Raw genomic sequence first — 27,177 nt, forward strand, 5'->3', positions numbered from 1 at the left:
GCTACAGCTCACTTCATCGGATGCATTGAGAACAGATTTTTAAAGAGCAAAGATCTTGCTTTCACCCCTTTGGCTCCCTTTGCTATATATTTTAGAGGTGGGGGGCTTGGCATGTGTTTAGGGAAAATTCATGTTTTTAATGGTTTTAGGAAATGCTTCAGGCTATTCAGAGTCTGCACAGATGCTCATCAGCAGCCAACCATGGCTGAAGGAGCAGAAACTATGGATCGTAGAAATATGCCATCTTTGTCTGGGGAAGAACAATGCTTCTGCAGTGAAATACAATGGCCGTCTCTTATTTTCTACTCACCCTTAGAAAAAAAATGGAAGGGATCATGGAGTTGCCTTGCAGGGCCTCTGAGCTGAGTGAGGGAACATTAGCTCTGCAGCCACAGATATGCAAATCCTTTATGAGACCAACAATAGCAGAAAAACCCTGTGGGAGGAGACTGATAGCACAAATACCAGAGCTGGAGTGGACTCCTACACGTACAAAAATGACAGGTTTCAGAGTTACGTAAATCTGCATCTGAAAGGTAAAAGCATCATCCAAGAGGAACAGAGCTATAAAAGCCACCAGATCCTGAGTTGCTGACAACATCCACCTTAAATCAGCATTTGATACACACTTGTAATTATTACTGGACATTTTACAGCTTTCACTTAATTTGTCATCTATACTGGTTAATAGATGTACTACAGGGCCATAACATGCATTTTATTATTAATAAATCCAAAGTTCAAGGGCTGCACGATGCTGTCAGGATTGAGTGTTAAAATACGGCGCTATACATTAATAAGGCATGTATGTAAGAGAGTCTTTTTTTAGTTCCAACGTACCATTCTGGGTGGCAATTCCCATTCATAATGGTGGGAACTCCTCCAATTTAATGATACTTTCAATAAATCAGCCTGTCTGTGACTATGTCATTTGAGCAAAATCTGACACTCCTGTGCTGGCTTTTTAAAAGCCAGAACATATGTTACTAGAATTTTAATATCATCACTAAACACTCATTCGTGACTCTGAGATTTGTACCCAGATCTCTAGAGAAGTTCAGCTAATTCATTAAGCCACAGCAATATCTAGAACCCTGGCAATGTTAAAAGTTCAGGCTTGTCCTGTTACCAGTGCTAAAGTGAAGCCATGAAGGGTATAACAAAAACAAATCTACATACTACATCTCAGCACATTTTGAACATCTGAGTTATTTTTAGTTTAGAATTAGGTCACATTGTTTACCAGAAACGGATACTATTTTATATTCACACAGTTATGACCTAAAGTTAAATGCAGGGAAGGTTTTAACATTTACTTGTATACCTTAATTTTGGAGTGAAGATTTTAGATTTAGCAAGAGCACTCAATACATTCATGTAGACAAATGAAAAAAGACTGGTGTAGTGCTGGCTGAAGGGAACTCTCACCCGAGAGACTTATACAATGGCAACTGTCATTCTTGGATTTGAATTTCTCTTGACTTGTTTTGGGCCAAACAGTTGGCTCAAGCCAACCTTAGGCATCCACATGTAAAATCTTTATTCAACATTTAAAAAGACAAACCACTGGTTCCTCCCAAGGTATCCTCTCAGCCAAAGAGAGAGAAAAAAAAATACAGACTACTTATAGCAACTTCCACATAATCAAGCCCAAGGAAATTTACAACACAAAGTCCAAGCAGCACCCCTTTCCTATTTAATTGGATGAATCAGAAAGTATCCTTTAGCCTATGCCTTTCAGACCTCACAGGGAAGAGAGTTACAAGTCAGAGGGGCCAGAGTCATCAGATGTCCGATGTCACTAGACCCCAGACCCATACAATAAGTTCTGAAGGTCACTGAAATGCATGGTGCCAGATTAATAGAGCTCTAAATGTCAAAGCGATTTCGTATGCCATACAAAATGTGATGGGAAACCTAATAATGGAAAATAGGTTGAAAAGCCTGCTATCCTCTAATTCCCCAAAAGGCCTTTTTTTTGAGATGCTTAGCCCACTGCAGTCAATGATAAGGTTATTCATGGAGGAGTCCTTATTTGAACATTATTCCGGAAAGTAAAACACAAAACCTATAGTAATTTCTGCAAGTACACAGGCTTAGTATTGGACATTGTTCTGAAACTGTAGAGACCAAAGCTACTGGGAGACCCTACGGACTAGTTTAGAGAGTTACCTAATTTAATCGCTGAGCATTTTCCACCACTTGTACTTTGTAGCAGTTTTATATACAGCCTCAGTTCATAGAACAAGAATATAAACTTTAAAAAAATGTTTTTTTTAAATGCACATCATCTTTAATCTGATACCTTGAGCAGTTTCGTACTCTAAGTGGGCAGGCATGAATATTAAATACACCGAAAAAGGCTTAGTTGAATACTAAATTACAAGGCATACCATTTCTGTACTATGATACAGAAAGTTTCCATTTGCAATAGTTTTCTTACTTTTGTTCCCTGATATTGCCAGTAGGTTTCATGTAACCACTCCAGAGACCAACAGAAAATGGCTGTTTAACAGAGATGGACTTCTCGTAAAGGAGCAGAAGACTACCTATACTCTACATTTACTCCTAAGTCTGGAGCAGTCTCTTACCAGATATGGTGCAACCTCCCGTGCAGGTTTTTCCTACACAAATAAAATTTTAAAACTTAACAGTCTTTTTGGTGGCTAATGAGTAAAAACATTTCTCCCACAAAAGCAAACACTTTATATTTTCATGTAATACAGATCTTGGACATTAGATGGCAATCCCCCTTGCTTCATTTTTTTTATAGGAAGGCTGTTATCCATTCCAAAAATCAAGCGTCACCTTCTTTTAGAAAGGATAGTAGATGCCTTATATTCGAAATGTAAAAAGATAAGGTGTTGAAAATGCAGGTTGTTTTGCTTTCTTAACTTATTTAGTATTAATTTGTCACATATCAGGAAGTTGTATACAATTTCAATTTTTCTTTGAGTAAGATATGCGGGTGCTAACTATTGCTATAGAAAAATTCAGAGGAACATTTTATAAGGCAGAAATAGTGGTGTGGTCTAATGGACATCCCATGCTAGGATTCAGATTTTCCTGTGCTGATGTCCGTTTGTCATCAGTAGGTGTATCAAAACCATGGTTTTAAAACTCATTCCTACTCTTCTCATTTAATAAAGGCTTCCCCAAGGATAGCATTAGCCAGTGTAAATTCCTTGCTGGGAATTGGAATTGTGAAATTGAATAAAACTGGATACTATATATTGGTAAAAATGATATAGTTACAAATCATTCACAGCAGACACTTTTGAGAATTGCATAACTGGTTCCAAAAAATCAGTTCAACAAAAAGAATTCAAATAACTTCAATGCATCAGACAGAATTTGCCACACCTGACCAGACTCGTGGCCTTTCAAGTTTGGTATCTAGCTTTTTTATGGTATCCTATGTGTGATGTTTTACAGAAAGGCCAGAATAATGCACCTAGTCAGCTGTGCAGTGAAGCATACAGGGAAAAAATCCTCCCTGACCTTCATTAACTCTGAATGATCTATTAAAGGGGAAGTACAAGCCATTTTGATTTCTCCTCATTTAGGGTGCATGCATGTGATTCATTCATACAATATTCACTTTCTAGCTTTTCATTTCTAATCTTGTATTTTCATTGCTCATGAAATGCTCTTTTTAGGCCAAGTTCTGTTCTCTCATACACACCTACATCTCACTGAATTTGGCCCTTGGAACATTGGCCTATTTGAGACCTTGCGTCAATCTCTACTGCAGATCAGCTTAAAGTTCTCAGCCAGCTACAATTCTTAAGGCAGACAGTATAACGTTCTCCCAATGAGCATTAGGATTTACCCACTTCAGACATTCTGGGAAACATTTTCAGCACCGTGCATGGGTTTATTTGTCACTGGACTTGCGTACCCACAGAAGTTAAAAATCTAGTTTTTCATGCACAGTAGTGGAAGTCTACCCCTTTAACTTCATGTCAGGAGAGTTGTGTGTATACCCCGGTGATACAACAAAGTGAAAACAGTAGTTCTCAAACGATATATTATCTCAAATATCCAAGGTCACATAAGGGTACAAATCAGTAGCTCTCCAGAAAAGGCTTTGGTTTTAGAAAAGTGGGTCATTTTTAGTTTCATGTAGGTTGTTTGACATGGTGGTTTCTGGCATCACAAGCTCTGGTCTACAGGATACCACAGAGCCTTTGTGTCCCTTGCTGACACTACAGCATTGTGTTTTTCTACCCATTAACCAAGGATAAATGACCTAGATATTGTGCCTATTAAAGCCTCATTTTTCTTTTGCCCTTTTGTTCTTTAGTGTACCACATTATCACATGCTGAACGCATTTTAAAGTATTCTCAGTCCCACATGCCCTTTCGAGGGAGTAATGCAAGGTTTTTGTGTGTTTTTCTGTAGTGAGTTAGAGTGGAATAATGCAAAGGTAATTCAAGATTTTTCATCCCGCTTAGGCTCCTGAAGACGAATCAGTTCAACATATTACTAACAGTTAATCTAGTAAAAGAGGATATAACAAGAAACTGTACAAAAAGCCACAATGATGTATTTTGCTTCTACTGCAAATACAACCCCAACCCCTCAAAAAACCAAAAACCCCACACCTAGAGAGAGAGAGAACACCATTGGTCATGTCTCTAAACGCTACATTCTGTAATCACAGCTCTGCATATCATGGGCCACTTTTATTAAAAGCATCATTACTACAGTTGGCAGCAATTTACATCTTATCTTACATGATAGCAGTTCCCAAAGAAAAAAATGAAAAGACATCACAACAAAGGAAACAATACATTTACAAAGTCATGTCTGTAAACTTCAAGGCTAGTTTAGAGTTGAGGTAATGCTGTTTAGCTTTGTGGCTAAAGTAACAAAGTCCTTTAATTTAAAAAAGGTACCTGATTTTCTTTTTTTTTTTCTCTTTCTTTTTTTTTTGTTTATACCAGTGCATTACAAGATCACGAGACGATTAAACTGTAGTTTTATCCTGTAAGAACCTTCTCAGTGGGTTAATTTCCAAAAGGTACTCTTCACATTCAACAGCTGCCTTATTATTGCTGTGTCTCAAGACAGAGACATTCACACTATCATGGAGATTGTCAGAAAGAGTGTGTGTGTGTGGGTGTGTGCACGCGCGAGTGTATGAACTCCCATACAGTCAAAATGATGCGCAAGTATGATATGTATGGTAAATTTCATCTTGACCTTCACAGCAAAAATTAAAAATAAAAAAAATTAAATATATAACTTCATACTTCCTTTAAGCAGCACTTCCTTCTATTAGTGCCACTTGATTACAAATTGCTGCTTTTATAATAATACCAATGGTACCAAAAGAAAAAAAAAGCAGAGCATTATGTCAATTTCCTTAAAAAGACATGATCACCTCTCAAATTTCATCTCTCCTAGGGATAATAAATAATGCACTGCACAATACTTAATGACCAAGATACCTTTTGACACATCTGTATAACATGACTTGAAACTTTTTTTTTTTGCTACACTATGTTACAGAACAGCTTATAAAAACTAAGTATGGACATTAACTGTGAGTGTAAACAGTAGGACTACCACTTGTCAAAAGTTTAAAACACTTTAACTGTAATTGGTACTGGTTATTCATCATTTTCATTGTTTTCTATTTCATCCCCCCCGTCAAGCGAGTCTAATTCTTCACCCTGTGCTATTTCATCTTCTAAAACGGAGGAATCTGCAGTTTTATCAAGGCTCTCCTCTGCATCACTGCCTTCTAAATTCTCCTCTTCTTTAAATGCAGCCCCTTCAGTTTTGTCAGTAGCCTTTTCTTCATTGGAGCCCACTGCATTCTGAAGTCCGGCTAATCCTGGGAAACCAGGCAGTGTCAATCCTCCCAGTCCTGGAGGTAGAAACATAGATGGGTAGAACAGGCCAGGAGCCATGGTGGACAGCAGGAAAGGATTGAAGGCCAGAGGGTTTGTGGGCAATCCAGTGTTGTTGCTGGTGGCGGTGGCAGCAGTGGGAGCACTGACAGATCCATTTGCAGAGTCAGTAGCAGAAACAACGTCTGTGCTTTTCTCAGAGTCTTTGTTCTCCTCTTCGTTCTCATTTTTCTTCTCTTCTGCTTTTGAAGTGCCATCTTCAGTTTCTCCTTGACTGGAGGCAGGAGTGGTGTTTCCAGGAGCAGCTGTTATGGGGTTATTCAACAATCCACCCAGTCCAAACATGTTGGGCAATCCTGCCATCCCTGGCAACATCAGAGGCAGCATGGCAGCTGGATTTTTAGAATCACCTCCAGCAGCCGCAGCTGTTGCTAGTCCTGGAGGGAAGCCCATGAGACCGGCAAGCTGGAGAGACTGTAGATTCTGTAGATTCTGAAGGCTTGTGAGGTCCATTCCAGCAAATAGACTGTTCATTAGCAGTGGGTTGATTCCCGAAGTTGAAGCTACAGCGGCAGCTGCTGCAGCTGCTTTGGCAATTTCACTTTTTGGCCTTCTTCCTCTTCTGCTTGCTCCTTCCTCTCTCACAACTGGTCCTGTGAGAAGACGGTCAAACATGGACTCTGGAACAAAACCCTGAACAAAGAGGTGAAAAAAAGATTCGTTATCAATATACTTTAAATAGGAATGGTTGATTATGCACTGTCAGTGTTCAATATTCAGCATATATGTTTAATGTGTCATGAGAGAGAGAGAAGAATTGTTATACAATATTTTGAATTCTTCCATGTTGGTTATAACAAAAAAACCTCAAATTTGGCAAATGACTAATGGAGACCGACTAACATGAATGCTGGGAGCTGGCAGAAAGCATAGGAAACGGAACAAAGTGAACAGCAAAAAATGCTAATTTTATACATATCATCACAATGATAGGACAAAACATGCTGAATAGAATCAGACCTGTGAAACACACATTTCACAGACTGCTCACCAAATTCAATTAAAATACGATGAAAACACTGCAATTACACGCTGGTCACGGTTTTTCTGTTTCTACTGAACTACTGTTTATCAGCTGGGCATTACCCTACACTTTAACAGAATAAATGAGTATTTGCAGCGTTGCTTGCTTCTGCTTCAGACCAATCTTTTAAAATGAACAGCCGGAAAAGTTAACCTCTGGATGCTGGTTGATACCAATATGAGTCAATTGAAGAATCCATTTCTTATATGGATGTGACCATTATTTGATTCATATTCAATTAGTGAATGAGTATTTGTATTTAGCAGTCACTCATATTTATATGATTATGAAAAAACCTTAATGTATAATAAATGTTCAAGGTAGCCACTAGTGCACGATCTACTGCAATCCCACGCATGTTTCTATCATCCTCTCCCAAATGCCGGATAACCCCATCCTGCCACTAATATTTCCTTAGTTCAAAACAAGCTACAGGCTAAAGGCTTAACAGTCAATGCCTATGTGGGGAAAATGTATACAGTGTTTATTTCTTTTTGCAAATAAACTTTAAATGGAACACAACTGAGTCTTATACTTACAGACTGCTTAACAATATCAGTCCAGTCTGGAGCAACAGCAAATTCAGGATTTTCTTCCAACCACCTTGGCAGGTCCTTCATTGGAGGGGCCATAGCTCCACCCATCTAATTACAAACATTAATGACTCTTTTAAAGAATGAAACAATGCACACATTTCATATGCAGTAGATTAATTTTATTTTCTAAAAGGAGGTTATAATGACTTTTAGTGGTGCAATTCAGAGGTGATTAAGGGATACTGTCCATCTTAGGTCATGTCTTTGCTGAAACTTCATGTGGGGCCAGCTTGGGTGTAAATCTATAGTGTTCTAGCATGGTGTGTACTAACTGTCTGTATAGACAAACCCTTAAATACTAGTTGGAAGTCTGATTATTTTTGAATTAATATTTGTAACTCAAGCAGAGTCAATAATTTAAAAAGTTAGTTAAATATTTCATTTTAAAAATTTCACAAAGAAGTCAAACAAATTGTTCAGCAAATTATTCACCCACTAGCTAAAAGAGATGTAAATTGGGGGGGGAGGGGGGCTGCAGGCCCCCTAAATCATCTTGGCATGAAAGACTTGCTTCCTGGGTGCTAGAGATGCTGTGAAACGGCTCTAGCAGAGTAGAGGACTAGTCAAAGTATTACCTTCTTTCCATTTCGTTTATTTACAACGGGTACCCTCTCTTCTCCTGTCAACGTGTTTATATCCAATTTATTAGGGTTTCGACATCTGTGTCGTTTTTGCTTCGGCTTCTGAAATGGGGAAAACAGCACATCTGCACTCTTCTAAAAGGAGAAAACAAAATGTATTGCTTTAGGTTTTTCCATTTTCCGGTCAAAAGAAATAACCCTTCAACCAACTCATTGCAACAAAATTTTTTAGGACTCTATATAGCCAATTTCCTTTCTTTAAGATTTTCTCAAAAATCTTATCCCTTTTTTGCCAGAGGGAAACAAACATTCTGCACAATTTGATGTATATTTTCCAATACACACATCGCTGTTAAATGTAAATATAAAAATGAAGTTAAAATAACAACCTATGGGTCCCATTTTCAATGAAGTCTAGGAGAAAACTAGGACTGACTTCAACAGGACGTAGCATCAGACACTATATAAGTATGCCTGGTCTTCACAATCTCTTTCAAGAAACTTGCTTCAATTTCTCAAGCCTTAAAGCCACACTAATTTGATATAAGCTATAGTTTTATATGTAACATCTACTTACTGGTACATAACTTGGCATATCAACAGTATAGGTAGGATGTGATTTAAGCCATTCAATTAAATCCTTGTTTTTAGGAGCATCCTCTCCCACCAGCCTGGTCCCATCCTCTAAGTTAATTACAGGGATCCGAGTGTCTGGGTCCAGTTGTCCAGGAGATGGAATGTTTCTTGCTGGTGGGGTCTCCATATCGTCTTCAAATACTTTGGTCACTTCTGCATCCTCCTGCATAAAATTGATGCGGGTATGAATTTTCTCGTCTAAGGAATATTACCTGGGATAAGTGATTTCCCAGAATGACTAGCTAAAATCAGAGCTTACCCATCAGAGAATCTCCCTAGACTATTAAAGGTGTTTGAATAAATCTTACCATAGAAAGCAATATTGTAACATTAAGGACATTTGCGAAGTTTAGCGATTATTTTACAAGTGCACATTATAGCCCAAAAGCCCAGTTTTGAGACTACTTTCTAGCTGTTCCCAGTGCAGAGTCCCTGATCTTTCCTCTTTTCACCATAATTAGTATTCAGTAAAACCTCAAACTGGAATTCCATTTTCTCAGTGCACCTGTAAGGTTTTTGTGAAGAGTGAAATTTGTAGTTACTATTTAAGAGGTGATTACTACACATAACAAAGTTGTCATTTGTCACAGTTAAAAGTGCTTAATTTGAAATTCATAACATTTTGGTCTTTAACTGAAGAAAATATAGCTCCGAATATGAACGAGGAGCTGATGGACTTAGTAAAAAGAGGAAATTTCTACACAGTAATTTTGACTACAATAGCACTCAGATACCTAGAGTAATAGATACAGAGGAACAAACAGAAAAAAATACTGCTCTCTTACAACAGTCAGCGATGTCCGTTTGTTGCTCATAAACAATAGATCAAGCCCTTCTACATTTTTCCTCCTTCCTCTCCTCCTCTTCATGGGCGGTTCTCCATCCATTAAAGAACCATTTAGTAGATGCCTTGTGGGTGTGCGTGAAAGACCTGCTTGCAGCAACTCCATTTGAGTTTTAAAGGCATCAGACACTGGTGTGGACACATTAGGCAAGATAAACTTAGAAGTAACAGATGAAAAATTTGAGGTAGAACTTGTTGCCTCTCGTGAGGCCTTTGATAAATCTACAACTTTTTCTTGTCCATTTTCTGAGACCACCTGAGACTCTCGTAACTGGGCAACCATTTCCATAAGATTTCTCCTCTTGGCCGCTCTCTCAGCCTCAATTTCAATCTTTCTCCGTCTCCTCCTCCGCTGACGTGGGACTGATAAATTGAGTGCATCTTCCTAATAAAAAATGAGCATTTCTAATTACCAATAAAGCTGTTAGAATGTTAGAAAAAATCTGATGGCCCACTTGACCATAGGAGAGACAGATTGCACAAACATTTTAAAAGACAGAAAGACCTCATTTTATTCAATAAAGCAGTTTAAAGCAGCCTATTTTTCTTTTAATCTTCCCACCCCCCAGTTACTTAACATGCAAAATGAGGTTCCTTTTTCTATAATGTAACCAGAAAGATCCAACTTGCCTTTGATAACTGAGGAGAAGCAGAGATATCTTCACTACCACTGATGCTGGCTTGACCAACCATGGAGAGCTCTGCAAAGCTCCTTTTCTGTAGAGGGCTGTCCACAGCTGTAGGAGTATACCCAGGTATAAGCCCCTGGAAATCAAACATCTGGCGCCTATTTACTGGCCACTTCCCTTTTAGCACTGCTTCACAGATGTTGTCTAATCGGTTGATCATTACTCGGTCCTGCATAAAGGAGAGTATATAATGAACATTTGGTGTGAAAGTAGTCATTTAAACTCAGTCAGACTAAGCACAACTGCACAGTTTAATAGCCTGGAATACTTGAGAAACACAAGCAAAAATATTTAACAGAACTCTTACCGACCAGAAAATAAACTAGTTGTCTAAATAAAACAGTTTACATGTTCTAAATAAAACAGTTCTAAATAAAACAGTTCACATGTTGAGAATTATGGTGGAGAGAGATGAAGTTACTTTTCATAGTTTAAAACTAAAGCGTGTGTTGGGGGAAACTCGTTTTCTATAAAGAAATATTACACTAGTTGACACGTTTACAAAGCACTCACTATTGTTTACATAATGCTAAACTTCAGTTGTTCAGCAAAATCATCAGTTAGGACAGGAGAATTAAAATATTTGCAATCAGTATCTTAAAGCGATGGTATTTCAAATCCAGCAGGCTGGATTCTGCAATTCTGTCCCAGGAATTGGTTCCTCATTAGCGTCACTAGTAATAAAGTTCAACATTATGAAACGGGCACCAACCTAGGGACATCTAATGAATGTCAATTTTCATTCCACACCCATCATCACTTCAAATTTCATTGAAGCGTGTACATTAAAAAAAATTCTAAGTACAGTTTAGTTTACTTAGAATTTACACAGATTAAAAGCATGTGTTACTATGAACCTTTAAACTCCTTTGGTGAAACTTTCTGAATCTAGCAATAGCTGATTTTAGCATTTTTAATGTTTTCTAAAATTATTTTATGAAATGAAAAAGAAGGATCACTTGATTTTTCCGTTTCAGTATTCAATGATTTTGTATTCTAGCTTGCTTGAAATATACTGAAAAACACTATATGAAAAATACTGCCGATTAGGGGGAATAGGATCGTCCTTTAGCTTCCTGAACAGCAGAACACTGCAAAAACCACTAGCAAGTCTCAGCAGCTGCAGCAGACTGCCTGCTTTCCCCAGGAATAAGCCTATTAGAGCAAGTTTTGTTTCTAAACCAGATGGCCCTGTTATGGTGATTAGTAAGCTTAAGACTATTACTACTTTATTTCTCTCCCTACCCTCTTTGCAAAACCGGGAAACAAATTTATAAGGATTTGTCACAAAATCAGTTTTATAGAGGTTTCCTATTAAATAATTTTCTGCATTGTGACAAAAATAAAATACAAGATAAAACTTCATCTACAGTTGCTGCTTACGTTTACAGGAAACCTTAATACAATTACATCTGTCAACATTATATAATGGTTCCATTATATAATGGAACAAGTAGGTCATTCGTATGCTCTCTCTACAATCTCCTCACCCCCAACATAAATGGTGATCTTCCAAACCTCTGCTCTTAACACTATAGGAGCCTCTGCAGATGAAACCTATAAATCAAGGTCATACATTTGCTTCTATCAACGAAAGTGTGACTCTGTTGACATAAGAATATATAGTTTGCGAGAAAAATAATGTATTTTACCAGCCTGTATGTACCAAAGAACTTAATGTAACTCCTACTTTTTCTCTGCCTACTCTCAAAGAAACTGAAATTTACAACCTTATTTCATAAACTTCCTAGGTCTCTCTTAGACCACTAATAAAATATGTTGTGAATGTTAGAGAAACATACATACTGCAAAAGTGAAAGACTATTCATGAAATAAAGCAGGAAGTTTTCCATATTCTATTCATACTGAGGAAGGTACCACTCAATCATGAACCAACCTTAGGCCAGAAAGAAAAGGCAAACGTTCTCTCATGAAGCAGCTGAGCGACTGAAGGATCTCCATCTTCCAAATAGAATCCATCACGGGTTTCATCCCTTGCAGTGCTCATAGATGCATTGCTTTCTTCATCAAAATTCTTACCCTGAGAAACTGTTCCTGCTGAGGAATAACAATCACCAAGTATTAGCTACAAACAAACCAATCCTAACTCAAAATCTTTGGTTGAAATGTGGAATGTAGAGGAGAAAGGTACACTTTTTTTTTTTAAAAGAACAAAATTCGACAAAAAATTTTTGGTCTTTTTGTCATACGGATTAGTCATGTTGCAGCTTCAGAGTTGAGTAACATTTGGCATAAACACTATTCTTTTTCCAGAGGAGCTTTCCATACCCTACTGAAGAAAACCACTAACTTAAATTCTTCTACTATAAAATGCTGACCAAAACCTTGCAGAGGTCAAACTATTGGCATTTCAGGGTGAAAAAAGTGGAATTTAATATAACATTTTGTTAACCCTTTCAGAGAAGGATTTCAGGTTTCTACTGAAAGATTTTAAAACAGTAACTAAAAAGTAAGATTGATAATCTTGAGGCACAGTAATGCTTGTAATTTAGACACTTATTGAATAATTGTTGGGGCATATCCTTTGCCCTTCTACAGCCTCTCTGTGCTCTGATGGTGCGAAGGGCCTATATTATTGGCTCAATTAGCTATCTTGATATTGACCTGCTGTGGGGGAATCCCCAGGTGAAACAGGGCTGTTGTAGCTGCTCTTACACCACCCTATTTGGACCATTGGCCTAGGGAGAGTGGCTGGGGAGCAGATGCATCTGTCCAATCCTCAGCTGCCATAACGGCTCCTTGGATGCCAACTATCAGCTGGCACAACTTTTAACATTAGCTTCATGACTGTTCTATGTTTGTCAAATCATTTCTGTGTGCATTACCTTCAGGTTGGGAGGACTCTTCTGATTTGTCATCATCATCAAGTTTCTCCTCTTCGTCCTCTTCTGAACCTTTTTCAGAAATAGATTTTGGATCTACATCTGTACTCATTTCTATAGCTTTCCTTTCACATTTAACAGGTCCAGGCTCAGCCTCAGCATCACATTCCTGCTTAATGCCTTTTTCTGTAATATCTGTCTCCTCTTTAATATCAGACTTTTCTTTGGCTGCTGAATTTTCAGACCCCTCAATTTTAGACTCAGCTTGTTCTGTAGCCTTGTCGTCTTGTACTGGTGTGGATGGAACAATAGGGGGCGTTTGACTGCAGCCAGCACCCAGTGGGTTTAGTGAAGACACACTACTTGCATTACCTGCCCCTCTGTTTTGAGCAAAATTTCTGTGGGCATCAAGAAAAGAGAGTTCAGGGTCATTCAGGATGTGATAATCTGTTCTACTGACTCCATGTTTAGCAGCACCAATCAGTAAGTCTTTGTCATGTTTACCACACTCCCACCACTCTGGCAGATCCAAGCTTGGCTGGCACAATTTTAGCCTCTCCCCCAACTGAGGGTGATGGAGAACCTGCTCACGGATTTTCCGTAACAGTTCTATGCGATATAAAGTTCTAGACGCACGCTCCTCTGTGATTGGCTCAATCATGGTGGAAAGATCAGGTGGTTCTGTAACAAAATTGGATTTTCATTGTTTAACCTGATTGAATATATGAGTTGGTTTTTAAAAATTACAAAGTTTGTAATTTTTCCAATTACTACGTTTTATTATCTAATCCTGTTTCAACAGGATTGGTCTCTTGATTTTAAGAGAGTAAGTTATTCATGTGGATTTTTATTATTATAAACTTACCTTCATCTGGTTTGGCTGGCATTCGGCATACCCGCCTGCACATAGTCACAAAACAATTGAAGTACTTCTCCAAACTTTCATCGGACTTCTTATCGAGCCTAGCAAAAGCTCTGAACTGGTTCCAGTCAAACTGCTGTTTCATAGGGTCAAAAATAATCCCAAAAGTGGAAACTACACGATAAAAATCCGCTTCTTCTCTTCTTGTCCATCTAGAGTGCAAAAAATTAAGAATAGTTAGAACAAGGCCTGACAACAGTTTAGATGCACCTGAAGACCCCAAAGATCAACTATTCATCCAAAGCAAAACTGAAGTGATGGCAACATACATTTTCATAGATATCCTCCTCTGGCATTTGGGGGAAGAAATCTTAAACTCACTTTTGACGTTTTTCAGTTATTATAGCTTCTCTTTCTGCTTCTAGTGCTCTCACTTCCTCCCTAGGCCGACGTCTCCGTCGGTCCGTCTTCATTAGTGCCTCTTGCCTCATTTGTTGCCTTTTATAGCTGCGCTGATAGGCAGTAATGAGGCGACGCAGACGGGTAGTCAGGGTTGAAGTGGTGGGCCAGTAGAGTTGGCCTAACTCAGCATTGCTTTCACTGTGCTTGCCTAGAGAACAGAAAAGTATTTGTGTATTGTAAGGATAACATTAGGCATGTCAAAAGTCTTTATTACTAAACAGGATTCTAATTTTGTAAGGTGAAAGTATACTTCATTACTCTAGAAGTGAAATAAATAAAAATTGGGAATAACTATTTTTGTTTGAAAGGGAGGAATAGATAGGATTAGTAAAAAACCTACCTCAGAAAGTTACACAAGCATTTGTCAGATTTATGTATAGCCAACTGCCTTCCTCTGATTCCTAATATTTCTATCACATGCACCTTCCTTATTGACTTTGTGACATCAAGAGATTTACATTAGAGAGTAAAGTTAATGCGACAGATCTCTAAACATATGTACTAAAGTTATTCAGTCCCTTATGAGGAAACACTTAAGTTTACGATTTCCTATCTTATTATTTTTCACTCTCTTACACTTGGCAAGCTTCCTCACTACAGAGAAAAACATCTTAAATGATTTCAATATTATCCACTAGAAAAATATCAATGGCTAGACTTTCATATCTGAAATATACAGGGTTTTTTTTTGATCATCCCATAAACCCCACTGTGTAATCAGAAACTGAACAAGACACATAATAAAGTGGGATGGTTCACAAGTAGCTAAGAATTAATGGAAAGATCTAAGACAGCGGTTCTCAAACTGTGCATCAGGATCCCAAAGGGGGTCGCAACCCCCTTTGAATGGGGTCACCAAGGCTGATTTAGACTTGGGGGGCCCAGGGCTGAAGCCTGAGCCCCACTGCCCATAGCCAAAGCCCAAGGGCTTCAGCCTTGGACAGCGGGGCTCAGGTTGCAGGGCCCGTGCCTGGGACTGAAGCCCTTGAGCTTCAGCTTTCACCTCCCTGCCCAGAGTGGTGAGGCTCGGGCTTTGGTCCCCCAACCTGGGCAGTGAGGCTCAGGTGGGCTCAGGCTTCAGTCCCCGCTCCTGGGGTTGTAAAGTAATTTTTGTTGTTAGAAGGGGTCGTGGTGCAATGAAAATTTGGGAACCCCTGATCTAAGACTCCGAAAGATTTGGCTTTTCTAAGCACTAAAAAGTTTTAACACAGATTTGTCCAAAAGGACCAAGCTAGTACAAAGTATTGGCATTAATACAGATAGCAAACAAACACGTAGTTTGCATTAGCCCTTCCCTTTTCACTTTCACAAGACCCTTACTTGTCGTGTGGCTCTCTATGGATTCTTCTTTATCTTCTGGAGGTGAGTTTGCAAATTCCTTTGAGAAAGACAAGAGTTATTTTAGTTTTAGGTTTCAGTTGTGCTTTATCTTTTAGAGGAAAAAGGGCCATCTTTCAAAACAAACAAACAAAAAACTAGCAGCAAAGTATGATTGTCGCAAATGTGTTTTATCTGGTAGCTTGTGAACTTTTATAATTAAACATCATTCTAAGAACATTTTAACATAGGCACTGAATGTCAACATTACACATGTGAATTACTACATTGAGGTTCTTACATCAATTTCATCCTTGAAAGGAGTTCTGGTTGGTTTATATTCTGGATCTTCATCCTCTCTGTCAAACTCTCCTCTACACAAAATTTAAAATAAGAATAGTTATCAGAACAGAACTCAAGTATTTTTCCCAAAACAACACATATTACTGATGCTATTGGTCTCAAAAAAGAAGTGACAAAAACCGAACAAGTATGAAAAAACAACCAAGCATCCATTTGTGATGATGTATTAATACACAAATATGTTTCAAGTTCACCTGTCTCAATTTATCTGCTTCTCTGAAAATATTAGTTTGAAGTATTTTTTACACTATATTAATTAATACATTATCACTTAGTATCCTCAAGTTAGATGTAAACACAATAAGTGAACTCACGCCAATATATACAGCATTTATTTTATTAAAATCAGTTTATTATTTATTTATAAATATCCTTCTTACCCATCACCACCATCTGCTAACATATCTGTCCCTCTCTGTTCAGCAGCTATGGCCTTGGCATCAGGCATACCAACCCGTTCCAGAAAGCACAGCGAAGGGTCAGCTCTCATAGAATTGTACTTCTCATAGCCTGTATCGGGTGCAGTAGAAGGCGGGGAAGGGAAGGGAAGGGAAAGGAAGGGAAGGGAAGAGAAAAAAAAAGAAAAGAAAAATCACACCACAACTGAACAGAATGATTTATGTCATAAGGACAAATGGCACATGATTTATTTTCATAAAACAAACAAATCTCTTCCTCATCATCACCATGACTTGAATCAAACTGTTTCATAAAGAAACTCAGGATCCTAGAAATTATTTTCTTTCTACTCATGTAACAAAATATTCTCGTATGGGTAACTTGGCCAATATAAAAAGTACTAATGTGAAAACATTTTAAACCAATAGTAAACACTAAACAGGAAGATATTCAAGGCTTTTCTTCAATATCCAATTTTATAAAGCATCTTACTGGTTACTTTATGACCTCTGCAGCAGTTCTCCACATTCAACCCCCTTCTCCTTCACCCCCCACCTCCCGCTCTTTCTGTAGCTCTGGCCCTGCTGGAACCCGCATTATAGCTGAAAAAATGCTGCATACATGGGTTGTACGCAAGGCCAGCGAACCTGTCTTATTAGGTTTAGGATGATGCATGTCAGTAAGATGACACTGTTCCCTCTATAGTTTTCAAACTGCTGTTTGCTTTTTTTACTGCCCAAGTTGACTAGATGGAAAATGGCAGATCCCAACAGTGCACTGCAGGAAAATGATTTTTAGACGAGACTTGCCTCAGCTGAGCCCACAAAACTGAGCTGCTGTACATAGGCAGAACAGCACAATTCAATTAGGATTTGTACTACAACACACTGCTCCTAACTGCTGTAGAGCCTCAAGCCAAACTGTAATCATGAAAGGTTTTATAAGCCATCATTCTCCCCTTTAGTCAGGCTGGGCTGCTGAGAATACCTCTGCGACCTCCAGAGAATTGGGATTATAATCAGGAATCGCTCACTGTATATATCATGCCAGCTCTGCATCCCCAGCCTTTCAAAGTTAACAAGGCTGCATCCCACTCAAGGGAGCCGGGAGTTCTCAGCACTGACATTTGTGAAATATTGCTTGGAACAAAGCCCAGGAGGCACTTGTACAGATTAATAGCAGAGGTTAAGCCCACCGTCCACTTTGACACTGGCTGGCAGAGTTAGCAAGTGAAGCAGTGCTGGAAGCAAAGTTTATGGCGATCTATAGTATTGCTCGGCTATTATTAAAACAAATATGGTTTTGTTTTATTTACAGCCAAGAAAGTAATGTTTTCTTCTCAAATGTTCTGCAAACATTTAAAAACAGCATCTGATATTTACAACTCATATTAGATTTTTTAATACAAGGGGGAAAAAAGGAGATAGAAGCCAACAGTTCTTTGGAACTATACTTGTTAATATTATGACTGAATAGTTTTACACACAGAAAGCCTTACAACTACATTTTGCTCAGAGTGAGACATCACTTACCATGTTTGAATACTCCAATTAAGAGGGATTTATCTGCTTCTTTATCCCACCAGTCTGTAGGAACCTCAGCATGGAATGGTTCAGGTATCCACACATCTACTTCACTGTAAAGACAGGTATACATTTTTTAAAAAATGACTATTGGAGGACAAGGCACCACACACCCATATGCATTAAAGTGACGTGTTTAAAACTATTCTGCAAACATACATTTCTTGGAACAAATCTAAAATCAAGATTTCTGAAAATAATTTAAAAAATGGTCCAATTGTAGGAATTTTGGGGTGTAATGCTCAAAGACTGTCCAAATGTAATTCATTTAAGCTTTTTAATGTTAACTTTAAAAATATATTCATTGTTTAAGCAGTGAATGAATAATCCTCCAATATAAAGAAAGTTCAAAATCCCATTTGTCACCCTTTGCCCCCAAATATCCAGTACTTAATGATTTATCAAGTTGCTTGAAAATGGAGGTGTAAATTGATGGATTATGAAGGTCTTTAAATATCACATTACAGTATTTTCAGATTATATTATTCCGTGTTACAAAGCAAAGAATAAGCCTGCACTTGCACTAACCTTGAGTCAGCACCCTCTAAGATCTTGTCTGCTTGGTCCCCTATAACTTCTTGTCTTAGATAGTACAGCATGCGGACACGCAGCAGGACCCTGGAGAGGAAGGCAGAGGGGAAAAAAGTTCTTAACTTCAGGACTGTTTGCCAACAGTGGCTTTTGGCAGCTGCTGCTGTTCATCCATCATCCTGCCAAGGCTGATTAGCCATGCTGTATGGTAGGCTTGAAGCGTGACAGATGGTGGCACATAATCACCTCTGTGTGGTGCTTTCTGCTGGCTTCCAACAGGCCTGCCTGGCAACCGCTTACACTGCACAGAGAGGGATCGAGCTCAACCCAGTCCAGGCGCATTTCATTTAGTTCTACCTAGTGCAGCTTGTGAAGTTTAAACACGTACTCTACCACTGCCTCTGAAGTATTGAAGCAAGTTTGTAAACAACTGAGCAGATGGCTTTCAGTAACTGTTCTGCTTCATTATCTCATAAAATTTCCTCAGCTGCTGCCTTAATACCATTTTTGGAAGCACATCAGAAGTTGTAGGAATAAACGAGATATAAAATCTGGTTTTACTACCTTACCATAAACCCTCAATATGGAATGTCAGGTTTTTCAGATTATACAACTTTTTGCTTCAGAGAATGAAAAAACCAAAATCCCACCCATTTCCCTTAGGAGATATTAGCTATTTTTACACTTTCGTATTCAGACTGCTATTTTATTTTACCTGTGCATCTACATAACTGCTTGTAGAACATGGAACTTTAGTTATTCAGGTTTCCTCTGTCTCATCTCTGAAATGCTACAGATAATTTTTGAACCATTATCAAGTATTCACAGTCAAAGTTTAGACAACTGGAAATGGCAGGGACTGGATTTTCAAGATGGCTAGGAAAGCATTCCTTACAGCAAAAATCTACCTGGAAAATGTGCTCAACTACATTTACCCAATAAAGACACCCCCTGCTGCCCAATTAATGAAGTAACATCAATGCTGACTACAATGGATTGCTCAGCCCACCCTCTCAAGCTGAATCTAGTCATCACACCAACTGTTGAACTGCTGCTGCTCCTGGAGTAGTGAGGGTGATCAGAGAGGCAGAAATCTGATTACCAGGTTGCATGTGAAAACTTCAAACCACCACCAATTTTGAGAGCACCTCACCAGCAATTAGGAGCAGCAGCAAACACCCAGTTTTGGGTATGTGATTTAAAGAAGTCCTGTGACGGTAGCAAGGGGTACGTTGTAGTTGGAATTTTGTAGTTGGAGTCTTGTGTCAAAAACTTAAAAAATTGTACACAGGTGTCAGACTGTTCCCACCCACTTACCCTTGCATTCACATCATCCTTGCACTGTAAAGGACCACTCCCAGGCTCATGCATGGAAATGTACATATGACTGCATAGGCACTGCATCATCTTGAGTGCCATAATATTGACAAAATGGTAATAGCTGTTGTTGTATCAAGCCAAGTACGAAGGGAAGAGGGGAAAAGAGGGAGGACAGTAGAGAAAAACATGGGTTTCATCAGGCAATGCCACTGCCCCTTTCAAAAGTCCTATGCACCAAACTGGCATGCAATTGTCACAGAGAAAGACAGAATGTTGATCCTTATAGAGCCCGTTCTGGTTGCTTCCCACCCCAGCATCCTTGTCATTCAAGTCAGCAACAAGCTTCCTCCACTTCACCCAGAGCTAAACATGTTGCCTCTACAGCCCCTGCAAATCTGGGAAGGGATAAGACTGGGACTGAAAATGATCCTGCATAATGACCTGCCATTCTGGAGTTGGAACAATGTATTTAGTTGGGGTGCTGTGAGCTCTGGATATGACTTCAAACCCGGGGGGGGCGCGGCAGCTCCCCTAGTTCCAGTGCTGCCATCAGCTTTCCTGATATTATTAAATGTGTTACGATACCAATTTACTGAAGCCTAGGATTCTGATGTATAGATTGATGTAGAAAGGGGCCAGGACATCTATTTGGGGGCTGAAATGGACGGTTGTGATGCAGGAATTAAAAAGAAAAGGAGCACTTGTGGGACCTTAGAGACTAAGAAATTTATTTGAGCATAAGCTTTCGTGAGCCACATGCATCCGCTGAAGTGAGCTGTAGCTCACAAAAGCTTATGCTCAAATAAATTGGTTAGTCTCTAAGGTGCCACAAGTACTCCTTTTCTTTTTGTGAATACAGACTAACATGGCTGCTACTCTGAAACCAGGAATTAAATAGTTATTTGAAGGGCAAATGAAGGTACGAAGTGGATTTGAGTGACAGTTTAGAAGAATCAGAGGCCACAGACTTGCATACTGTTATTCATTTTCATCAGTAGGTAGAAACGGCATCTTAGCATGGCAAACATCTTGAAAATAACTGATAACTAACTTAAGTGCCTTTCCCCTTCTCCTCCACTCCACACCTAATATGTCCAAGAAACTACTGTCATGCTATTTAAAATAAATAATCAGTACTGAAAAGATATTCTTTGGGCATGTCCAAGGAATATCTTCCAAGGACATGCCCAAAGAATATCTTTTCAGTACTGATTATTTATTTTAAATAGCATGACAGTAGTAAGACGACATGCAACATATGTCATACAAAGCTCTGAGTGGAACTTCAATGCGGGTATATAACATTCATGGATATCCATGTGCTAAAGTAACAGTACAAAAACAAGAAGATTTATTTAGGTGAGGAGAATTAGGTCCAAGGTCTTTGATCAAAGTTTGGGAACCCTGTTGTAAGTCTGGGACAGAACAGGTATAGCTGAGATGTGGACGAGAACCAGCATACGATAAAAAAGAATAGTGACAAAATACCCAACTATTAAAGCTACAGCTACACTTACAGCCCAAAAGGCTCTGGCAGCAGGGAAAGAAGCCTTTCGCTGCAGCACGTAGCTACACTCTGCAGTGACAAGTCTGGATGCAGCCTGCCTTTCACTCTGGCGTGTAGCTGCATGTAGTATCTGTACTCTGCATGATGCCGTAAGTGTAGATGTAGTCTAAGATGCTACAAAAGCAAAGCAAAAAGAATTCAGGTGGTCCCTTCCTATTATACATTTACATAGTACCAAAATATACAGAGATTTTAAAAAAACAAAAAAAACCCAATAGGACAGCCTCTACCCCTGCAGATTTGGAAAGACTAGACTTGGAAGAATGATTCAGGAAGGAATGGGACGTTGTGATTTTGATGGGAAAAGTAAGATTGGAACAACTACCAGAGGGCTGAATTTTAAAGAAGGATTAACAAGGAAGCGGAGGCCTGGGAGGCAAGAAGTTGAACTTTGTTCCAAGCAAAGAGAGCAGCAAAACTGAGAAGGGGCCAAAAGGAACAGATATTTGGGTACTACAGAGAAGAGATGTTTGGGTACAACAGAAGGTGCAAGAGGGAGAGTAGGAGAAAGTGAGAGGCGGGTGAGATGTAAAACTGGGGACTAGGAGTTTGGTGTGGTAAGGGCCAAGAACCCACATAAAGGGATTCAAAGAAAAGGTGATGTGATTATGAGTCTGGGAGACGGGGAGGAGAAAGAAAAAAGAATTGTGGAGAACTATTAGCATCAGGACAGTTTTGGATAGCCCTGAGATTCCAGACATTGTTGGAGAGGCTGTCTTAAAGCCAGGATCCACTCCTCCTTTTGCCATGTTGGGAATAATGAAGAATCTCTCTTGCTTAGTGAACAAAACAAACTTTCTTCCTGAAATGTCCTTGTTAGAGCCAATCATCCACCTAAAAGATTATATCCAGTCACCCAGGCCTGATCTGAACTGATGTGATGCTTCATCAAAAGTTAACAGCAACATACAACAATTTACAGCCCCACTATGTGGTCCTGTGGTTGTATTAAAGATACCCAAATGAATGTTCTCGCACATATTAAGAACTATAAGTTCACTATAAATTAAACACACTTACTTATTACAGTGATGTTTGAGGTGTTTCTTATAGCTGTCCTCTTGAAACAAGACATCTGGATTACAGCTTGCCAGCCAATCAGCATCTTGCAGCACTGGCTGTGAACTCTGGGCTTTCACTTTTTTGCCTTTCCTTCCCCTGGGCACTGGCGCAGATAGGCCTACAAAACATCCCGCAACACTTCTCACAGTCTGAATTGCAGTAGTTTGATCCCAAGAATCCCAAAGTGCATTACTGACAAACTGATATAAAAACTAACCACCACCACAGGCCCCCCTGACGTGAAACATGACAACTAGCAATGAATAGCAACACAAGAATTTAGTACATTAGATTTTGAATACCAAAGTCAGTTGAAACTACGGTAAGAATTTAGCTATGAAGAGTGCAATTACTCAAAGTGAAATCTGGCCAGGATAATGGGGTTAAATTCCCTGCTTTTGTGAAAATTGCCATGGGAACGAATGACCACAGGTGGTCAGGATCTATGGTTCATGTCTCATTTGACAGACAGCACCTCCTGCAGCCCAATGCCCTCTAGCACCACGCTGGAGTATTTGTTCATTTCCGACTCAGAGGAAGAGTACTACCCACTGAACCACCGCCACTCCCCCCCCCCGCACATAAGGTGTAGTGTGAGCTACAGTTTAAAAGTAGTACGTAGTACAACTGCAGGAGGGTTCCCCCACCTACAATAGCACTGTCACTGGTATGGTGGTAGACATACCAGAGTGGTTAACCAAGGCCCGTGTTTGTCCATCTGCAGTTGGAGTGATCAGATCCCAGATGAAACTTTTGATATTTTCATCTCCTTTGTAGTGATTAAGACAATATACCAGGATTGTCCGGCAGATGGTTTCCACATCTTGTTCCATTAGCGGACGTTTATAGCGCCCATGTGAGAGGATGTCTGTCCACCGACCCCAACTACGAGAAAAATATGCTCAAGAACACAGTTCTGGCACTGGAATTTCCATTTGAGATTTTCATTTTAACCCCTGGGTGCCAGGTGGGTTAGGTGTTGTATGGGTTGTATATGCATTAATGTATTTTGCATTTGCACATCATGTCAGGAAATCCAACTTCCAGCACTGGAAAGTTAAGAATGCTTATTTTACAGAGCAGGCAATAAGTTCACTGCTCGTAAACGCTGAAATTAAATTATACTGATAATAAAGTACATATGTCTAACAATGATGTTTCCAATAAGGTATGAAGAGGGATTTGAACCCCAGAATGATTTGGAGTCAATTTTAGTTTGATCCTGAAATACATCAATCATAGTAATCACATGCAATATTTCTAGAAAAAGAGACAAAGTGACTATGAAGCCCACCATGATGGTAGCCACGTATAGCTGCCTGCCTGTGAAGACACAAGAATTCAAACTGGGCTATCCACCATGAGATAAGAAGTTCTGCATTCAATTTATCAACTGGCAAAACAGGATTTCAGTACAATACTAGATGATGGTTTAGTTATTGACTATAAATTATAAGACTTCCACACTTCAGAATATTTATCCACAGCTCTCTTCGGGCTGATGTAAAAAAAGACAAGTATTTTTCACATAGCCATTCAGATGCCTTCTACTTACCCATAGACCAAAAGGTTCTTCTCCACTCTAAAACATTCACTCCTTGCATAACCCTGGGATTTGTCCTGAAGTCTACGGGGCTTTGTACAGGGCTTTTCTTCAGAATCACTTTCCAGGTCTGAAAACTCCATTAATTCATCTTCTTTGACTGCACTATACAGCCTGGTTTGCTTTCTTACTCTTGGTGTATCAATAACTAGGTTGTTCTAAAACAAAAGTGAAAAGAACGTGAAAACTCAGAAAAATCCTCTTTTAAATGAATTATGAACTTGTATAAAAGGTCTCACCCTTCCATTTAAGGCATCAATATCCAACTCAGCCTTCTTAGCCCACTTCTGCCAGAAATTGGGGTCATCCAAGGAAATGTCTGTCCTGTTCCCAGATGCAACAAAACTAGCCTAGACAATACGAAAAACACCACATTGAGTTCTTTACTGTATATCACCAGGAAAAATGTTCCATTTTCAGTTGTAAATGCAACTATTTAAAAATATATATATATTATAAAAGCAAAAGGAGGTGCTCCTTAAAGCTAACATTATGGAGATATCAAAACATAGTAACTGGACATACTGAAACACCAATATATATTTATATGGAGATTTACTCACTGTCCAATCAACAGCCAACAGTAAGTTGGACAGTGTAAATCTAAAAGCTAAATTAATGCATAAAACACATTTATTACTATTTTCATCTATTTTGGTAATATTTTATCAACTTTTTCTTCAAATTTCAAAGCACACCTTAGCAAATGTTGAGCCTTTCCCTTCAGACTCAATAGTAATTGTGTGTGTTCGCCTTAGGAGAATCTGATCAATGTCTTCTTCACAAAATTTGGACCCTTCATCCTCCTCATCCATAAGAGCACCATAAGCCCCCTTTCGTAGAAGATCTTCTATTTCTTTCTTAGAAAGCTGCTGTACCTATAATTTCGGAGGAGAGAAACAATCTCCTTGGATATGTCATTGTTTACATCTCATAGCACAGCCAGACAATTTGCCTTTTACTTACTCCTTAAAAATTGTAAACTTCTAAAATGTTTTGTTCATCAATAAAAAAAACTTTCACACTTGTTGCACTTATCTTCTGTGAAGAACAGTAAAAACAAAGGTAAATCTATTCTAAAGCTAATTGACAGTCAAAAAAATCCCAATTTCCTTTAACTAAAGCTACAGTAAGCAAGAAATAGGATACATTTATGCCTTTGGAAGTCTGCATCTGAACATATTCTCACCCCATTTGTAGCATTTTCTCTTCCACTCATTGACTGCAGTACAGCTTTATCAAGGCCAAGCTTTAAACTAGCTTTGTCAAACATTTCTCTTTCATAAGAATTCCTTGTGATCAACCTGTAGATTTTCACTGATTTGCTCTGTCCAATTCGGTGACATCGAGCTTGAGCCTAGAGAAGTATAAAAAGAAATATTCAGTTACAAGTTACACAGAAATTAAAAGTCAATGCCTAGAACTTAGTATGTTTCTTTTAAGCACTCAAATTAAATTTTTTTAAATATAAAAACATATTAAGCTTGAAATTTGAGAGACAACAGACTTTCTCCTAACTGGGTAGAAAAATACACTGCAGAAAACTAAAGAAAATGTTTAACAAGAATTGCCTCTTGCAATATTACCTGGAGGTCATTTTGGGGGTTCCAGTCTGAATCAAAAATGATGCAGGTATCAGCAGCAGTAAGATTAATGCCTAAACCTCCTGCCCTTGTACACAGCAGGAAAACAAATCTATCAGAATCAGGCCTGGAAAACCTGTCAATAGCTGCCTGACGAAGGTTGCCTCTTACTCGACCATCAATTCGCTCGTATGGGTACCTGAAATAAAGTTGTGTTATAAGCAGACTTTTACCATCACTTTCTCATCACTAGCTTTCTCATCATATCTTCCAACATTATTATTATTATTATTATTATTATTATTTTTTTTTTTTAAGAAAAATCTTAGCATGACTACCAGGTCAGCAGAATTCCAACAAAGTAGAGACCTGAAAAAGAGCTCTATGTAGCTTGAAAGCTTGTCTCTCTCACCAAAGGAAGTTGGTCCAATAAAAGATATTTCCATGCCCACTGTCTCAGCAAAGTAGAGAGCGAGTCTTGAATTAACTGTGTGCAAAAGTGAAACACATACTCTATTCTCTTCCTCTGAGCAACTTCCACAGCAGAAACAGCTCTCACCCAAAAGAGACTGTCTAGCTAGAGGCAGACGACATTCTTACTCTAAACTTCAGATGGACAATTTACCTGAACAGTCAACTGAAAGGTGGTCCATTAAGGTTCTGAGAGATCACTTGCACTTGCCCATTAAGAAATACCATACTCCTTTGCAATTACAGGTATGCTTTTTTCCTTAATGATCTGGCTAAATGTGTAACATTATTAAGTGTCTGAGTTCCATCCTTTTACCATATAGATCACTCACAGGTTAAATACTTTGGCCAGTGAGGAAAATACAATTTATTTAGAACTGTATTGTATTGTTGCTCTCACCGTCTTTGAATGAGGTAGTCTTCCAGTATGTCCAAGCAGCGCACCATCTGGGAAAAGATAAGCACCCTGTGGCCACCAGCCTTCAATTTTGGCAGCAGCTTGTCAATCAGTACTAGCTTGCCAGCAGCCTGGATCATTGCCTGGAGCTGAAAATCTGGAGAGTCGGCATTGTGTGTTTCTTTAAACTCTTCCAAAATTTTCTCTTCAGCACCTGCAAAGATTGGACAGCAATACACGAATACCGTAAAGGTTTTATTAAAAAAAAAAAAACAAAACCATGAGCTTTCCTTCAATACCCTGTGTATAAGCCCCAGGAATGTTTTAAGTATTATGTGCATAAACATTTACACAAATACATTAGCTTAGTTAAAACTAAATATATACACACATGCACGCGCACACGGAAAAAAGGGATCTTAGCTTTCAACAGAAAAAGATGAGGAGAAAACACCTTCCAAGTAAATGAATATTGACTATGAGTAATACATGAATTTCAACAAGAAACTGTCAAGCCAGAAA

General features: G+C 38.8%; 1 protein-coding gene across 1 annotated transcript in view; it reads right to left on the reverse strand.

The window, feature by feature from the left end:
* Nucleotides 1-4,588: 4,588 nt before the first annotated feature.
* CHD7 (chromodomain helicase DNA binding protein 7) overlaps nt 4,589-27,177 on the reverse strand; it is a 117,206-nt gene continuing 94,617 nt past the window's right edge. The window contains exons 15-37 of the mRNA XM_077810226.1: nt 26,659-26,869; nt 25,791-25,986; nt 25,394-25,561; nt 24,903-25,082; nt 24,444-24,554; nt 24,157-24,362; nt 23,287-23,486; nt 22,560-22,719; nt 18,650-18,739; nt 18,071-18,174; nt 16,520-16,649; nt 16,078-16,150; nt 15,780-15,837; nt 14,379-14,607; nt 14,001-14,209; nt 13,139-13,816; nt 12,190-12,350; nt 10,234-10,461; nt 9,545-9,988; nt 8,701-8,922; nt 8,118-8,258; nt 7,486-7,590; nt 4,589-6,555 (exon numbers count right to left, since the gene is read on the reverse strand). Of these exons, the coding sequence (XP_077666352.1) occupies nt 5,620-6,555; nt 7,486-7,590; nt 8,118-8,258; nt 8,701-8,922; nt 9,545-9,988; nt 10,234-10,461; nt 12,190-12,350; nt 13,139-13,816; nt 14,001-14,209; nt 14,379-14,607; nt 15,780-15,837; nt 16,078-16,150; nt 16,520-16,649; nt 18,071-18,174; nt 18,650-18,739; nt 22,560-22,719; nt 23,287-23,486; nt 24,157-24,362; nt 24,444-24,554; nt 24,903-25,082; nt 25,394-25,561; nt 25,791-25,986; nt 26,659-26,869 (5,240 nt within the window). The 3' untranslated portion in view covers nt 4,589-5,619. The remainder of the gene's footprint in view (nt 6,556-7,485; nt 7,591-8,117; nt 8,259-8,700; nt 8,923-9,544; nt 9,989-10,233; nt 10,462-12,189; nt 12,351-13,138; nt 13,817-14,000; nt 14,210-14,378; nt 14,608-15,779; nt 15,838-16,077; nt 16,151-16,519; nt 16,650-18,070; nt 18,175-18,649; nt 18,740-22,559; nt 22,720-23,286; nt 23,487-24,156; nt 24,363-24,443; nt 24,555-24,902; nt 25,083-25,393; nt 25,562-25,790; nt 25,987-26,658; nt 26,870-27,177) is intronic.

Source organism: Eretmochelys imbricata, chromosome 2 (genome assembly GCF_965152235.1).
Source record: "Eretmochelys imbricata isolate rEreImb1 chromosome 2, rEreImb1.hap1, whole genome shotgun sequence".
Taxonomy (NCBI): Eukaryota; Metazoa; Chordata; order Testudines; family Cheloniidae; genus Eretmochelys; species Eretmochelys imbricata.